Source organism: Gossypium hirsutum, unplaced genomic scaffold (assembly GCF_007990345.1).
Source record: "Gossypium hirsutum isolate 1008001.06 unplaced genomic scaffold, Gossypium_hirsutum_v2.1 scaffold_279, whole genome shotgun sequence".
Lineage (NCBI taxonomy): Eukaryota > Viridiplantae > Streptophyta > Magnoliopsida > Malvales > Malvaceae > Gossypium > Gossypium hirsutum.
The window spans coordinates 2,541-21,092 of record NW_024402930.1 but is presented as its reverse complement, the minus strand read 5'-3'; the positions used below and the strand labels follow the sequence as shown (position 1 = coordinate 21,092).

General features: G+C 31.5%; 1 protein-coding gene and 1 pseudogene across 1 annotated transcript; both read right to left on the bottom strand.

Annotated features, from left to right (window-relative positions):
- Nucleotides 1-379: 379 nt before the first annotated feature.
- Nucleotides 380-1,417, bottom strand: LOC107895175 (ATP synthase subunit d, mitochondrial-like; annotated as a pseudogene).
- Nucleotides 1,418-1,514: 97 nt separating this feature from the next.
- On the bottom strand, nt 1,515-2,969 carry LOC107893516 (mediator of RNA polymerase II transcription subunit 23). The gene is made up of 3 exons (XM_041110401.1): nt 2,706-2,969; nt 2,471-2,554; nt 1,515-1,830 (listed from the first exon to the last, which is right to left on the bottom strand). Exons 1-3 carry the CDS (start codon nt 2,937-2,939, stop codon nt 1,732-1,734), a joined length of 417 nt encoding a protein of 138 aa, XP_040966335.1. The 5' UTR covers nt 2,940-2,969; the 3' UTR covers nt 1,515-1,731.
- Nucleotides 2,970-18,552: the final 15,583 nt, after the last annotated feature.

Sequence of the window (18,552 nt, the reverse complement as noted above, 5' to 3'; positions counted from 1 at the left end):
ATTAATATTAAATATATTTAATTAAAATATATGATTTAATAAAATTTAAAATAATTATAACTAATAAATTATCTTACATGAATTTGTATAATTTAAAATAATTATTATTACATAAATTTAATAATAATATATAATTTCATAAAATTCTTGATAATAAATTTTCTTATATGAATTTATACAATTTAAAATAATTAATATTAAAAAGAACTAAAAAGCACGTCCCGATGAATTTGGATAAATGATTGTCTAGATGCACTTGAATCAATAAATTCATTCTTGATGTAAAAACCTTTTTTTATATTAATTTATAAAATTTAAAATTTCAAAATACTAATAATATAAATAACCACTTATTAAAAAATACATATAGAATGGATCAAGATAAATAGGTGTCCAAATTCAATTGTATCTAGATAATATTCAAATAATAAACATAAAACAGAATGGAATGAAGAGGGCAGACAGTAAAAATTTTGCCATAAAAGTATGACTGCGGATGCCTGCTAAATAGAATGCATGTCTTACAAGATCCACCTTGTTTCTCAAATGATTGGATAAATTTTTCTCACAAAATTATTTTCTTATCATTACAGCCTAATCTTTCCAACCCAGATCACCGCACAAGAGAAAAAGGGGTTAAAACAACAGAAACGGTTCAGAAATTCTAGTCGAGACCAAAAGCTTGGCCATTAAATTCACAAAGATGTCAATAGCCCCAGTAGTCATTCCGGATCTCATCATCGAATTTCTTTTTAAGCTCTGGATGTTTCTCAAAGTACTCGTCTGGGTCATGGTGCTGATCTTTTGCTGTTCATAAAAAAAGATAAAAAATTCAGCAATTGTGATTTGGAACACAACAACACACATTCCGGCATTGTTTTATTTATTACCTTAAGTTCTTGAACCTCGGCAATTTCTTTCTCCAATCGCTCAGACTCTTTCAAGGATTTCTCCTCTGCCTCTTTCAATTCTACAAGCTATAACCACAAATAAATAGCACATCATTCGAGGAAAAAACTTGGAGACAGGGTAAAAGAGAGTCAATTATCCTGTTGATTCTCACCAATTCATCAAATTTTGGTTTGTATTGAGGAGTGACGGTGTCAACAAACTTGGGGATCTCTACACCTGCAATGGAAGAGTATATAACATTTGTAACGGTGAATCCCTCAAAACTCCATCCAAACCTTATAACAAGCATGATAAATATGATTACTTCGACTGCTAGAAATTGCAGACAAGTGAGAATTGAGTAGCTAGATGTCTATATTTTCTTCATTCTACTTTGAACATAAGTATAGGAGTATCTCAAGTTTTGGTGTCCAGAAGAATCTGATCACATAATAGCATTATTGAAATGAAACATCTACGGCATTAATCTGAAATTGTTAAATGCTAATAGCATTCAACAAGTGAATTGCACATAAATAAGAATTGTATTTGCAAACAAAATAGCAACCAATTTAAACAATGTCCTCATTGGCAATTGATTTCCATTGAACTTTCAGTGAAGTATGGGGCATGGAACTGATCTAGGAAAGATCAAGGAGATCTGGAGCTGGAAAATGATCAGAGAAATATAAAGCAATAGCAATATAAAGCAAAGGGCACAGAAATCCTCAGGAATCAGAAAGCTCAATCTGAAACTGCAAATTCCATTCTAAATACTATCACATGCTATGACCAGCAGAAGGGAGAGGAGTATCTTGGCTGAATGAACCATGCAGAAGATCACCTGTACGGTGGAAGCAGACGATAGTTGACAATTTCAAGCACCAGAAGTGTCACCGCAGGCTTGCTCAATAAAGAAGCATTCCTCTGTGCCAAATGCTGCAAAGAAGGCATTTTAAAGAAATCCTATTATTCTATTAGCAAGTGACAATATATTTTTGTAAATCCATAAAGAGAGAATAAGGAAATCAGACTTTAGCTTTGGTCTAAATTGAAAAAATCAGCAGTCAGACAACAACTAAGCCTTCTCCCACTACATGGAGTCATCTATTGATCATAAATCATCATTGGCTCTTATATAAGTTGCCAATGGATGGTTACAATGGGTTTGGAAAGAAATTTCAAAGTGCAATTTTCTAAATTAAATGATTTAATAAAGGGTGAATTGTTACATTTAGTCAGTTAGTTGGTTTGGATGAAAAGTAGCATGATCTTGAACAGATGTCAGGAAATCTGAAAAACAAATATTATATTGACAGATAAAGTCATTATAAGTCAAAATTTGTTTTTCCAAATTAGTAGGATGATTGACTTACTTTCAGCCAGTAGCAAGAATGAGGTTACAAGTATATTGAAAGTGGCAATTACTTCTTAAGACTTCCATTAAAAATGAGATGGAATAACTTTTCCAATGGACAAAATTTATACCACAAATCTCGAAAACTGCATGACACTAATCCTTTACTAAGAAATCTTCTAAAAGATAAGAAATAATAACATTAGAAGGGAAGCAAGTTACACTGAAGTGCGAACAAAATAACGAATGAGGTGCAATGAGCAACAATCTGGTGTATGTTTCAACCATAGCAATACTAGGAACAACCTGCGTCAAACGAATCAATACCAAGCATTAGAAATAGTTTGAAAATCAGTAGTGATCCAATTGTCAAAGACCAAATAAAAATTAATTAAGCCTACAAGAAAATAGTGATCAATTTATAAATTAGATTACATTACTCTATTCAGGATAATACCTGCCCAGCAAATAAAGATTCTTCCATTTGAAAGACCAACTTCAAATAAAGATTCATTGAAAAGCCAGATAACAGTGAAATAGGCAATGGACTAACTTCCCGCATCACCATGAATCTCTCATTGGGCTGTACATTTGCTTCAGGTAACAACTCTGTAACTCCACCAGAAGATAACCAATTCATGACCGTTTCACAAGCTGGCTGCGCCATCGTGTAGGAGACAACCCAAAACATCCCAATTGATTTATAGAGAGAATAAAAAAGGAGCTAGGGATTAGAGAGAAGAAAAAGACCTGGCTGAATTTGGTTTGTAAAGTAGAGTTAACTTCATCAAAAGTGCGACGAAGAGTAGCGAACTCTTTGCGAGCCTCATCGGAGACCAAAAGCTTAGCCATCCCTTCCCAATCAATGTTCTTTGATGCTTTGAACGCGACATCGACGACTTTCTTCCCCGGTCTGCTCATTTTTCTCGCACTTTCTCGCTTCCCAAACGCGAGACGGTGGAGATTTGGTTCGAAGAAAACTGCTGTTGATGTTGGGAGGGAGAGGGTGGGGTGGAGCAGCAGATTTTGGCTGGGGAGGGTAAAACAGAAACGATTAGCTAATCCTTACTTTTGAAACGGATTGGCTAATCGTTGTTGAAGCAGAGAAAATGAGGAATACATCCGTGTTGTAATAGGCCTGTAATAGGCAATACATCAAACCAAACACGGATTAAGTGGGGATTAATTTTACCTTCGCTTAACCTTTTAAATATTTAGTAATTTTCAAATAAAAAATTTATTGAATTTCGATTTATATTAATAACATTTTATCTTAAAACTTAAAATAGATTCATAAAAAGTATATTAAAATAAAAATATAAAATTATTTTAGTAATTTAGTACCTAAATTTAACACTTTTTTTTTCTAATTTGGTACAATATACAGCTTACAAATTGGGATCATCGCAATAGTTGAGGCTTGAAGCTGGCAATTGTTTTCATGACTTAAATTTTTTTTGTCTAAGTTAATCATTGAGCTTGCCATTTATTCTCACATTGGGGCTTGAACTTATTTTTGGTCAAAGTTTGTCCCCAATATTTCCTTAAAAAAAGTTAGACTAAAATTTTTTTGACCCTAATGTGAGAACAATTGCCAGATTTATCTGTTGGTATAAATTTCACATTTTATATTTACAATAAAATTTATTAAAAAAATTACATTTTTACATTTAATATATATTTTAATTTCAAAATATATAGTGACAAGAATCAGAAAATAATTGAAACAACTAAGTAAGTAAAGAAACTAACTAGTAAATAAATAATTAATAAATAAATTATGAGGGAATGAACGTTAATAACAAATTTGATTATAATAGTTGACATTAGTTATAAGGACTTAAAATTATTTTTTTAATTTAACTCAAATAAATATATTCGATTCAAATTCTATCTTACTTGACCTGACTCGATTCGATTTAAAAAATTTTAAATTAATTTAAGATAATAAAATAAGATTCATCAATTCGATTAACTTAAAATTTTCCAAATAAAACGCTTTATCCTAATTTTATTCCGCACTTCCATGCCAAACCAGACTTCTCTAAAACTGGGCCGAAATGAATCAGAATGCTGAATTTGAGATTTACGAGCATGTACTAAGAGACACGTAGGTTTAGCAAAAGAGAAAATGGAGAGGGACAATTATGGTAATCTAATATATATATATATATTATAACAATGTACGGCTTGTATGGATAGCTTTATTGGTTGACGTGTGCAAATTTCATTTAGTGTTATATAGGATAAATTTTTAAAATTTTATCATTGATTAGAAATAATGTGAGAATTAACCTTTTAACATTTATATATTCTATCAATTTAATATTTATTTATTTTTTTAGTTAAATTTGATTATTTATATTTTAAAAATAGTTAAAATTTATCATCAATCTTTTAAAAAAGAAAGGTTAAATTATTGTTTTTTATCAGAAATACTAACTTAGATATTAAATTTTTAGACAAGACAATTCATATGGCAATCCACTTACACTTTACATTAATTTTTTTATAATTTTAAAACATTTATTAATGTGACATATAAGATAAATAGTATCATACCAATATAAAGTAGCCGTCAACTGCCATGCCAATATCATAAAAATATTTTAATCTTTTGTTAAAAAAATAATTTGATCCTTTTTAAAAGGTTAAAGGATCAAATTTAACTCAAAACAAAAAATAATGATCAAATATAAATATTGAGATCAAAATTAAACATTAGACCTATTTATTATTTAAAAATAATTTTTAGAAAATCATAACATCTAATATTTAAAAATTTTACGTTTGGAAAATCTTATCTAATTACTTAACCTTTTAAATATTTAGTAATTTTCGAATAAAAAAAATTATTGAATTTCAATTTATATTAATGACATTTTATCTTAAAACTTAAATTTAAAATAGTTTCTTAAAAAATATCTTAAAATTAAAATATAACAATTTTTTTAGTAATCGTACCTAAGTTTAACACATTTTCCTATTTTGGTACAATATATAAATTACAAATTAAGGTTACCGCGGGCCTGAAATTGGTAATTACTTTCATATTATGGCTTAAATTTTTTTATTCAAATTAGTCCCTAAACTTAACATTTATTTCTGCATTGGGGCTTGAACTTTTTTTGTCAAAGTTAGTCCCTCATATTTCCATAAAAAAGTTAGACAAAAAAAAATTCAAACTCTAATGTGGGAACAATTGCCAAGTTTAAAGATTAATTTGGAACAGAAAAAGGTTTATGCGCCCAATGTGGGAGAAAAAAAACTTTAGACTATAATGTTAGAACAATTACCAAGTCTAAATTGTTAATTAAACATTATACAACATATAAATTACACTGTTAATGTATTGCTATAAGTTAATTTAGGTCAAATTAATCTGAATTTTAAAATATTTTGCACATTTGAGATTTCCACATAAAATCATTACATTTTCAGAGTTTAATCACTTCAAATTTAATATAAAAGGGATGAAACGTTAAAATCTAATACGTATAGTACATTATCAAAAAATAAAAATAAAAAGGTATAAAATCAATTTTTATGGGTTTTCTTTGATAGTTGAGTGGATATTTTGTGAATAAAAAAAAATCAAAATGGTTTCATAATATATACAAGATTGAACAAAGTATCTATTATGGTTTCAACAAACTCCATCAACTGATTCTTGTTTCTCAGTAGTATCAAAACAACCCAAATCAATGTACTATTTTAAAAAGCTATCACAAATGAAGGATCTTTTTAATTAATGCCTAAATTGTCATTTAGATCATATTTTTCCCCAATGTTTACATGTATTTCTTCTCAATTCAATAAGTTATTGTTAAATGGCATCATAAAAACTATTTTTATTTTTAAAATATTAATTGAACATAGTTGATAAATTTCTATTATGCTTCAAATAATTTTTCATAAACCAAAATTCAATATAATTTAGGGTAGGTTTCGATGGACAATTGGGTATTAAAGGGTGTCAAATTAAATAGTTTTCCATTAATGTTGAGCTGTCCAAACCTAGGGTACCCTGCTTGACTCGACTTGGGCCGGGCTTGCACAAAGATTTTAGCATCTCAAATTGGTTTAACCCGAATTCAAATTAAATAATAAAAAATATTTTTAAATTTAATTTTAATTGTAAAATATATAAATATCAATTACAAATATTTTTTAAACAGTAAAATGAGTTTTTTGGACAAATTTGACTCGTTCAAAAACAAGACTGAACATAAAAATTTTTTGGACCCAAGACTAAGTCTAACTCGACCTATGAACAGATCTACATCAGTGTAAGCAGACCTCTCCCCTTTATTGTTATGCTTTTTTACCAAGTTTTTTTTTTTTCAATCCATGATTCCGAAATCAAGTGGTTTGATGAATATACAAGATTTTACAAACTATCTACTATTGGTTGAAACAATTCGAAGAATAGAGTCTATCTTCTTCAATAATATCAAAACAATAAGTTAAATCTAAAGATTACTGCAAATTAAGAATCTTATTAATTAATGCTTAAATTGCCTTTTAAATCATAAATTTTTGTAAGGGTAAGTTGTTTCCCAAACAAAGCTTCTCAATTTAGAATTCTATAATTATGGCTCTAGAAACAACTTCTAATTATGGTTATAAGTTTTGTTAAATTTGCTTTTTTCCTTTCAAACTTTATTATAACTTTTGAAAGAAAATTGTATATATATATATATATCATCATCATCATCTTGAATTCAACGATCATTTTGCTTTGCTTTTGCGGCCAGAATGATATTTTTGGTTATAATATAACAAAACATTTATTATGTTTATAATAGTATTTTTTTAATATAAATATTTTTTAATGTGTTAGAAAATTTTTATTTTAGCGTTTTTTAATGCATTTAGTGTATTATATTTTTTAATAAATTATTTTTAAATAAAAATTAATCTTAAAAAATACTAAATATGGGTGGTTTGAGCTCAAATTTACCTTTCTTAAATTGAGCCTGCCTTGGACAAAAAGTAAGCCCATTTTTCAAGCTGGGTCAAGTCTGAACTTAAAAAATTGATCTAGATACTTTACATAGTTCGAGTAAAGTCGAACTCTATATAAGACGATTCAATACTACATATTTAGATTTAAAGTTATCATAATGAAAGAAAAGAAGGAAGAAATGAAAGAAAAGGGGAAAAAAAAGAACCATATATTAATGTTTGTATTTTTGTGTGTGTTATAATTGTTTTAAATGAATTCCTATATAAACTTGAGACATTCATTATTCTTATTATATAAATTTTAATACATTTGTATCATTTTATGTTATTTTTCATGTTGTAACTTATTTTTTATATTTTTAATGTCATAATTATTTCAAATATGATATTTGTGAATTCTAATTGGGTTGGTCAAATAACTCGTAAATTTGTATCGAGTTTATATAAATTAGTGCATTTATGTCTGGTCATGTTATTATTAGTGTCATGTTGAATTTTTTTCATTTGACATTGTTGATTGGAGGGTTAGTTCAGTTGTGACAGGCGGAGAGTTGGAGTATGAAGTTAAGGAGGAAAGAATGGAGAGAAAAGAGAATGATGGGGAACTTATGATTTCTTGGAGAGGTTGAGGGATCGACCCTCAACTCATTGTGCTCCAAGGTATATATAGGGGAGGTCCTCTGTCTGGTAGTCCCATGTCACCAACAATATGGATGGTAGGCCAACCTAGGTGGTCAATCAAGTGGCAGGTTCGTTGCATGTTAATTATCTCTATATACAGTACTATGTGGTTTGTTTTGACATTCTCCTTGTCAAGGTTGTACAAGGTTGTTACGCCTTAGTAGTCCTTTAGTGCTCTCCATGGAGGGTTCGTAGTAGGTTGCTTGTAGTAGGTGGCTAGAAGTAAGTGGCCTATTAGTTGGCTTGAGTGGGATTCACAGATAGCTGACCATGAATGACTAGATAAAAGGCCATCGTAAGGGGTGTGGAAGAGAGGGCCACCCATAGGCCACACCTGTTAGGGCAGCTTACTTGGGCTCTTGTCAGGTCATCTTTCGTTCTGCCAGGTGTCATCCTTGGGATAGGGGTATAACAATTGCGCCTTGGTCAATAGTGTTGGATATGGTACCTTGAGTGAAGCATACTTGTTTGTAAACTTGGAATTTTTTCAAACAGATTGGTTAATAAAAAAATTCATTGATTACATTAATATACTTTGTATAATTGTCCGAATATGATTTTTGCACGCAAAGCAAAATAGAAGCAAATGTTGCTCACTGGTTGTCTAATGTTTAACTAATATTAAGTAGTATCACATGGTCAGATCGTAATACAGAAAGACAACTTATATTACTAGATGAACCTAAACATGTCCTTAGTCTAATCGGAAATGAGCAAACTTGTAACGCCCCAATTTTCGGGAATCCTGTGAATGTTGGCATAGGTTTAATTATGTTAGTGGGCCTCTAGAAAGCCCAAACTTAAGATAGAACCCGACAATTTTAGTTAATTTTTGTTCCATAACAAAAAGGGGGTGAAATTATGAAATAGAACCTATGTGAAAATGTTTGAAAATGCTATAGGCTAAATTGAAGTGACCAAATAAATAGGAGTGCAAAATAGGAGGATTTGCATGACAAACCTCCCATTTTACATGAAGTGGCCAGCCATCATGTTGTTGTAGACAAAATGTACACTTGATATCCATAATTTATGGTACAAATTGATACAAATTGATAATAGGTTAGGTAAATGTTCCATGATAATGGGTTAGGTAAATGTTTCATGATAATGGGTTAGGTAAATGTTTCATGATAAGAATTTCATGTCTTTTGTATTAAAGAATTAAATGGATGAAATATGAAGTTTTATTAAAAGAAAAAGGGGTGAAAAGAACAAAGTTTTGTCCATCTTTGTTCATCATAGCTGAAAGTTAGAGAAGAGAAAGGAGAGGAGAAAGCTCTTGAGTATTCGGTCATTAGGAGGAGGAAAATTGAAGGTAAGTTCTTGGTACCTTGCTTCTATTTTGAAGTTCATGAGTTCTTCTTGATTCTACCTTAACTCTTGAAGTATATTTTGATTTTTAGTTGTGTTGTGAGCATTTAGTCATGAATTAAAATGAAGGAAATGGTTGTTGTTTCATGTTCTTTGATGAAAAATGGAAGATAGGTGAAGTTGAGCCAAACAAATGAACATGCATGTGCCTTAGATGTTAAAGGGAAAAATCAGCTAACATGTTGTGCTTTAAAATGATGAAATGGAGATTATACTTAAGTAAAATCATAGATATGTGATGATTGATTGGTGATATACATGTTTAAATAACATGCATGCAAGGTATGTGTGAAAGAGTGATTTGGTAATAAATCTACTTGGGACAGCAGCAGTAACGTGACTTTGGAAAATCACCATAAATTGTGGGAGAAGAATTAGAAGCTGAATAAATTATGCAATTAAAGCTTAATGAGTCTAGTTTCAAATGGAATAAACGAGAACATATTTTGAATTCTGTACAATGAGAAATTTGATTCGTAATGAAGAGTGGTCAGATTAGTCAAACAGTGAAACATGGGAAACTTTAAGAAAAATCTGGTATTTATTGGCCATACCAAAAATTCTGAAAATTTTATGGATAAAAGATATATGAGTCTATTTTCAGGGAAAATTAACGGCACTTGATTTGGAGTTTCGTAGCTCCAGTTATAAATAATTTAGTAACTGTTGCTCAGGAAGACGGCTTGCAGTGAAATTATGATTATGTGGTAAACATTGACAAAAATTTGTTAATGAGTTGCTTATTGATTTCTTATAAGCTTACTATGATCTGTAGGTGTGGTTGGCCGAATATTGTAAGGGGTTAATACGTAGTTTGTATTTGGATAGTTAGATTAACGTGTTAGTAATCCAATTGTAGGCGGTTCGTGTGTGGATCTCGTCAGCATATCGTCGCAAACAGGTGTGTAACTGACACCCTCTCATAGACTAGATTGGCAAAAGCCGAAATGCCGAATTGCCGAAAAGTCGGTATTTTGGGAATTTGCGAGTGTGCGAATGCTCGTAAGATAGTTGGGTTTGTATATTTGGTAATCTGAAGTAATAAACTGCAGTACGCGCGATTTCGTACATTTTGATAATTTGGGCTTAATGGGCTAAAGATCGGGTTCATGGGCCAACAGGCCCAATTCGGTAAGTATGCGCGGTAAGTGTTCTGATAGTACGTAAATAGTTAGGATATGCATGAAAACCCTAAAAGTAGCTAAATTACTATAATACCCCTATGTATGGAAAATTACTGTTATACCCCTAGGTGCAAAATTACCGTTATACCCTTAGGGTTAATTTTGACTGAAAAGCATGACGATCTGATTCTGTATGATGTATGCCATGATTATATATCTGTTGCATGGGGACATGGGTTATATTATGGAGGAAGCGTTCTGGTGGCTATGCCACAAATATCTGATCTGGTGGCTCTGCCACATATATCTGTTCTGGTGGCTCTACCACGATTATCTGTATTTGGTGACCCTGTCACATTATCTGTTCTGGCAGCCATGCTGCAAATTCTGTGGTGTAGCGGTTGGTGGGTCGAGTTGTTCCCCACGGTGTAGGTTGGTACGGGGTGTATACGGTTGGTTGGGTTTCTGCATAAACATGTAATATCTGTTCTGTTCTGTTATGGGCCTATGGGCTTTATTCTGAATTCTGTTCTGGGCTAAGGCCAACTTATTCTATTTCTGTGGTTTGAGCTGATATAGGCTATGGTTGGATTAATTTACATACTGAGTTTCCCCAAACTCACCCCTTTTATTTTCATCCACGCAGGAAATCCCCAACCATAGTGGGCTTGGAGCTGTGAGGGAATTCGGAGTGGCCACCCGTTCTGAAAGTTTGATTTTCTTCTGGTGAACTGGACATCCTTTTAATTACGTTTGAGGTTTTGGGCTTTTAAATGTAATAAGGCCGCTTATTTATTTTTGATGGTTTTTATATGTTTTATTAAGATAGGTAATATTTATATTTAACTGTTGAAATTGGATAGCTTTAGGGCGCGTTTTCAAAAACAGTAATGGATTTCAAAATAACACGAAAACAAGCAAAGCTTCCGTAATAAAGATATTTTCCAAAATTAATCACTTTTCCTAAAAAGGACTTAATCAAATTGGTTTCCTAGAAATATACATGACGTTAAGGTATGGCAATGGCGGTTTGCATGTCTAGGATTGGATTCGAAGGGAGTTTGGTACTTAAGCAGTCCGATGGACTCACCTCCTCTTTTTCGGTTTCCTACCTGGTGCACAGCTTCCATTCACCTTAACCCTTAATGAATTAATCTTTTGAACATCAAGTACGATTTTCTGGACTTAGAATGGAAAATTTTTTTAACGTTTTTGATGTGGCATGCCGGATCCGGCCATAACTTCTGGGCCGGGTTTGGGGTGCTACAAAACTGATTAAAAGAATAATATGTCATCTATCAAGTCCAATTAGTGATATGCTTTATCTTGGGCATCAAAGCGGATGGCTAAGAAAAGATAGAATCATAGATGTGACTAACTAGACTGGTAGTACATCGAATTGGACCTAAGGAGAATAGATCCCAAAATTAGTTTATGGATTTATTCACTTGTGATGTTTATAGTGTGGCATACCTAAATCATAAATGGATGTTGGACTATGTATACGTGACTCGTATACTTTAATTTAAGTGAAAACTAGAGTTCAAATAAATAAGGAACCGAAAGCTGGTCTGTTGGGTATATTGTAACACCTTAGGCAAATCCCACATTGGCTTTCAACTCTTCATGCTCCAAGGTGTATATAGGGGAGGTCTTTTGTTTAGTAGTCTCATGTACTAACAATATGGATGGTAGGCCAGCCTAGGTGGTCGATTAGGTGGCAGGTTCGTTGCATGTCAACTATCTCTATATATAATACTATATGGACTTGTTCTAGCATTCTCCTTGTTAAGGTTGTACGAGGTTGTTATGCCTTAGTGGTCCTTTAGTACTCTCAATGGAGGGTTTATAGTAGGTTGCTTGTAGTAGGTGGCTAGACGCGAGTAACCTCTCAGTTGGCTTGAGTGGGATTCATGGATTGTTGGCCATGAATGACTGGATGGAAGGCCATTGCAAGGGGTGTGGAATGAAGGGTGACCTATAGACCGCACCTAGTAAGGGTGCCTACCTGGGCTCTTGTCAGGTTGTCATTCATTCCGCCACATATGATCCTTGGGGTAGGGTATAACAATTTTTACCTGGGCTCTTGTCAAGTTGTCAATCGTTTAGCCACATGTGATCCTTGGGGTAGAGATATAACAATTTCCCCCTGTTCAATAGGTAGGTTACAAAGTGGCCTATCTCGAGACCATCTAGATAGATTCTCAACGGATATTTCTCTTAGAAGAGACGGAGCAAATTGGTCGGCATACCAAGAGTTGCCTATTATGCATGTTAGAGATGCTCTAAAAAGGGGAAATGCACTGAAGGTTCTAGAATGACTTAATTGGTGATAAAGCTTTACAACTGTCCATGGGGAAATGACGCTAATGATGGGTCTTGTAATGATCCCACTTCTAGTGGTGTCAGAAATTACGATTCTAAAATGCCATTTTTGAAATCATGTTTGTAAATATTAATATTTACGAGACTAGTATAGAAAAAATATTAAGATTTGGTCTAGTAATTTTGTTTAATTGATAGTTAATTGAGGTATAAGTGTAATGATCCTAATGTTAGTGGAATTGGAAAATGCAGTTTTAGGACCCCGTTTTCATAAGCCAAGCCCATAATAATATTTATGGAATTATATTATAAAGGAATTGAAATTTGGATAGGTAATTTTGTCGAATTAGTGATTAATTAAGGTACAAGGACTAAATTGTAAAAGTGGTAAAAGTTCAATTATTATAGATTTTTATTAATTAAAAATGAATTAAGGACTAAAGTGGAAATTATACCAGTTAGGAATTTATAGTGGATGGTGGCCTTATGTTTGTGTAAGGAAAATGTTACAAAAATTATAATTAAAATAAAATAAAAATTTATCAAATTAAATATAAAATATATAAAATAAAACAATCAAATGGAAAGAAAGAGAAAACATTGTTTTTATCATTCTTTAACATCGGAAATGGCAAGAAGAAGAAGAAGAAAAGAATTGGCCTAAAGGTTTGAAGATTTAAACTTTCAATTGGTTAATTCAATTTACTTCTTTTCTTGTAATTTTTATGTTTTTGAGATAGTAGGAGCTTAATCTAGTTAATCCATGCCTCAATTTGTTAAATTGTTAAAGTTTCATAAAGTTACATGAAGTTTTAGGTGTTAAATTGATAGGTTTTAAGTATGTAGGTGAAAAAGGACAAAATTGTGAAGTTAATTGAAAGTTTCATACATTAGGGATTAAACTGAATAAATTTTAAAATTTAATGTAGAAATAAAAAATATGAGGTCTCTAAGGCTAATAGTGAAAATTGATTTCAATTTTGGAGTTGTAGATTTAAAGATATGTTAGTGCCGGTTTTAATGACTAAATTGAATAAAATGCAAGATTTTAGGGGATTCGAATAATGAAATTGAACTGATACATGCAGATAATAGGATGATATAAGATGTGTGAAATTGATAAATGGAATGGAATAATTGTATAGATCGAAAATGGGACCAAATCGAAAATAATCGGAGAGAAGACAATTATTGACGGTCCTTAAAGTTTCAACTTGTTTACTATTTTAACTAAGTGTATATGGTATGGTTATATATAATTCTAACATATTCTTGAATTATGAAATTGTTTCTTTGTGGTTTTAATTTGAATTATTTACAATTTGGTACAAAAAGGTGTAATGTGGACTAAATCATGAAGAAATGATAAATTGATTGATAAATTGAATATGATGAATTGGAATTTGAGATATTTAATGAATTTATATTTGAATCTGATTGATAGAATAGGATTGGTATGAATTTGATTGATTACCGAGATAGAGGATTAAATTGAATAATTTGCAAATTATGTATGACCTTGAAATTGAATGTAATTTGAATTGAATTTGATATTATACCATTAACAAATTATTATTTGTAGCTAAAAATGACATAGAACCATCGAAAGGGAAAGGTAAGGTGAAAGTCAACAACAAGTGGCGCGAGCTTTCGGTTTGTATTTTTATAACCCGAAACTAATTTTAGTTAAAGCATATTCGTGATATATTACATTATATAACACTAAGGTAAACTATAAATGGACATTAAGCTGAAAATGCTAAGGGTGAAGTGAATATCGAGATATGAACTAAATTGAATAAAATAGAAAGTTGTATAATTTAATTGATACACAAAATTGGATATGAATTGTGATAGTATATAACAAAGCATGTACCTAGTGGAGTCCCTATACCTTTCTATGTTTGAAATATTGAACTGAATTTGATAATATATGTAATTATGTTTTGTAAGATTTACATTTGAAGTTGGTATACTTTAAACATATGTTAGATGTTGATAGATGATATGTTAGTATATAGTTAATGATGGTATGCTTTGGGTAATAGTTGAATGCATTTCATTGTATATAACTTGGTATTTGAAATGTGAATTGGTATTAAAACTATCTATTAATTGTTTAAAGATTTATATGTGTAACACCCTAGGAATTTTAAGTTTTGAATATTTAGAAATTGATTGGTGAATTGATTTAGTTTTGTGGTTAAGTTCTCCATTTGTGTGCCTAAGGTCCCGTGTTCAGATCTCCATTCATTTTATTTTTGCCAAAATTTTTAAATCCCTAACTTTTGATATCTAATTTAAGAAATATTTGTGTGCATCTGTTGATAAAATGAGCCTATTGGTTTAGTGGTAAAACTTTAGCTTATCCCTTGATTTTGTTTTCGAATCCTTACGTGAGCAAATTGGCAATATTTTGCTAAATTCTCTATGTGCCGCCTATGTCGTAGTGTTTGGGCTAAGTTCAAAGTTTGATAAGCTGATAAGTGGTTAGGTAGTTGGTTGAGATAGAATCCTATCAGATTTATTTTTCACTAAAATAATAATTTTGTAATAAAAATTTCCCTAAAAATCTCATTATTTTTTGACATCCAACTACTCCCATCATCTAATTTTTTTCTCAGTTTCCCCAAAATTTCTTGGCGTTTTCCATTTTTCTTTTCTCTATTACTTTGCTATTCTAACCTTTCTTGATTTTTATCATATTTCTTTGGTGATTGCCCTTTGTTTATGTTTTGTTTATTTTTGTTTGTTAATCGTCATTCTGCCTCTGTTTTTCCATCAATTATGTAGTGTCGTATTCGTGAGCACGGAAGGATAGTGTAAGTTTTTTGTTTGTACATTTTCTATTGATTTGTATTATTGTTTTTGCATGCAAGGGGGGTGAGGATAGTAATATGATTATCCATGTTCTAATTGATATGATAAATCTGTTAGGTGACTGTCAGGGAGTGGTTAATTCTCCAACAAATTAAGTGCGTGTGGTGGGTGTTTCGTTTGGGTAAGTGACTGAACACCTAAAAACGGGGTTGATTTTCAGTTTAGTGATGGCTATGTAGCATTCTTTTTAATCAAAAGAGTTAGTTGGAAATTAGTAATTCGTTGCTAATTAGTTGGGTAAATGTTGTTTTTAGGTTTTGGAAATCTCGAGATTAATTCGTCTAAAAAAAACCCAGGTGTGCAATGAAAACCTGAAAAATCGCGACCGATAGAAAGCCAAACTACTAGACCATCTGTGCCACATGGTTGTGTGTGTAACACCCCAATCTCGACCTGGACGCTATGGCTAAATCTTGAGAAATTACATTAATTTGTTAAAAAAGAACAGAAGTTAAATCCTAACTTAAGAAACCGAGAATTCTGAAAGTAATGTTTTTAGTAAAACACTTACATGTTTTTTGGAAATTACACACAGATCTTATTAATTTTACAAAATAGCTCTTAAACTTGATCTCGTTTGAAAACTTTTGATTTCAGTGAGTGTTTAGGAAATATAAATATGGAAAACATTCGTAAAAAGCTATTTATTCGTTTACTAAAAAACACTTAAGAAATTACTTAAACTTTTTGTAGTGGAAAATTTTCAGAGTTTTAGTTTTGTAAACCTAAATCTATTTTGTTAGCTCATGTGATTTTGCAGTATCATGTTTGTAAATATAAATTACCAACGAATTAAACTAAAACCAAAACAAAACCCAAAAATAGATTACAGTCCCAAAATTCCAAAATAGATAATTACGAAAATCACTATATTTTAATTAACTAAGAAAACAATCCGAGCTCCCGCACGTCACCCGGTCCAATGTTAGATGGTTACCTGAAATATATTAAACTAACAAGTGAGCTAGAAGCTCATTGTGTGACTTAACCCATGTATAGAATTTTCTTACTACACATGCAAAATTGCAAATACAAAAACAAAGTTTTACTTGTAGTACTCATGTATGTAAATAACATATAAGAATGTCATATATCCATAAGCATATATCAGATCAAAATGTTGTAATTTTAGAAACATATACATATCAAATCAAAATGTCATATAAGATCAGAACAAATCCTACTCCTATCTACTACACACCATCTCCAACCAACTAATTACACCAGTTAATACTACATGAGTCCATCCATCCAACCACACCGAAAAGTGGTGGTATGCCACTATTAGATATGCAACTGAGCTGCCAAACATATAATGTGGTTTAACCGCCAAAATTGCAGTAATATTGTCTCAAAACACTTCATTATCCAAGCCCACCCTAATGCTTATGCAAAATCATAATAAATATGTACATATCTCATAGTTGAATAAGATATCATACCAAAACAGATAATAGAATACAAATGTTACAAATGTTTTACAAAAATATTAATGTTTTCAAAGTTATCGACACATAGAATATACATGTAACTCACTTACCGAACGTATCAAAACATATACCTCACTTTGGGTCTTTTTAATCAAACTAGACCCCACGGAGGGTCTAATTACAATTACAGATTAAATTGGGACTAAATGAAATTTCAAGAAAATGAGCCACACGTCCATGTGATTTTACATGCCCGTGTGTCCCACTCAGCCTACCTAACTTGCTTGCATAATCACACACGCCTGTGTGCCCCACACAGTCTACCTGATGTGCCTGTGTAATCACACATACTCTGTGCCCCTACATAGTCTGCCACACGATCGTGAGACGCAAAACATTTTTTATTTTTCCTTTTATTATTTTTTAGATTTTTCAGATTACACGCGATGGTTTTAGGTTAGAAACACACACCTAATTGGGTTTCGTTGTAAGCCCTAAGAACGAGAACACCAGAACCTAAAACGATGATTGGAAACCAATTGTTTAATACGAAACACCAAATTAAGCCATTAATTCAACCACAACCACAATTAATAAAACCAACAAATCAGAAATCAACCTTTTGGCACTTGACTACATACCCAAACAGTAATGGCTGCTCCAAATACTTAGTTTACTGACGGCAAAACGCTTGTTCCACGATTTTCCCTAACAGTACCAAAACAGTTAGCCCAACACTCACATCCTAAACACAACAATGATTTACCAAATCGAAGTGAAACTTTATCAAATTTACACAAATGCGCAAACGACACCACAATAACATTACTAATATCCCCACAGAGTAGAAGTATAAATAATAAATCAAAGGAGTTTAAACGAATAAGAAAATCTTCAGGAAAAACAAGGAGTAATTGACCAAAAATTATTATAATTATTATCTCCCTTTATTGTAGCAAACAAAAGAACAAAAAAAATCAAAAGATCACACGACAAAGTGGTGGAGAGTGGAAAAAGGGAGAGACTTTTTAGGATATTATCTTAGAAAGAAAAATAATAAAATAAATAAATAAAATAAAATAAAAAAGATTAAAACTATAACTACTAGATTCCATTAACTTATTGGTTGGCCAAAATTCAAAACCAACCCAAATACTGACTACATGACCAGCACAAATGAGGGAAAAAAGATTCCGACTTTGCACTCACAAGGATTCAAACACAGGATTTCTAGGTAAGTTGAGGTCTTACCACTGAACTAGTAGACTCATTCTTTCCATTTGTTGAGTGAAAATATTATAAAAGCTAGATACTAAATGATAGGGGTTGGAGTAAAATAATAAAAAATTAAGGAAAAAGATTCGAACCTCATACACACAAGCACAACATTGAACCACTAAACTAGATTAACTCACTTGACATAATTTACACAATCATAACTCAAAATTAGTACGTGACAACTTTAGGTTTCACTAACCCAATTTCCACTACTCAGTTTTTGGGATATGGCAGTGTACATCAC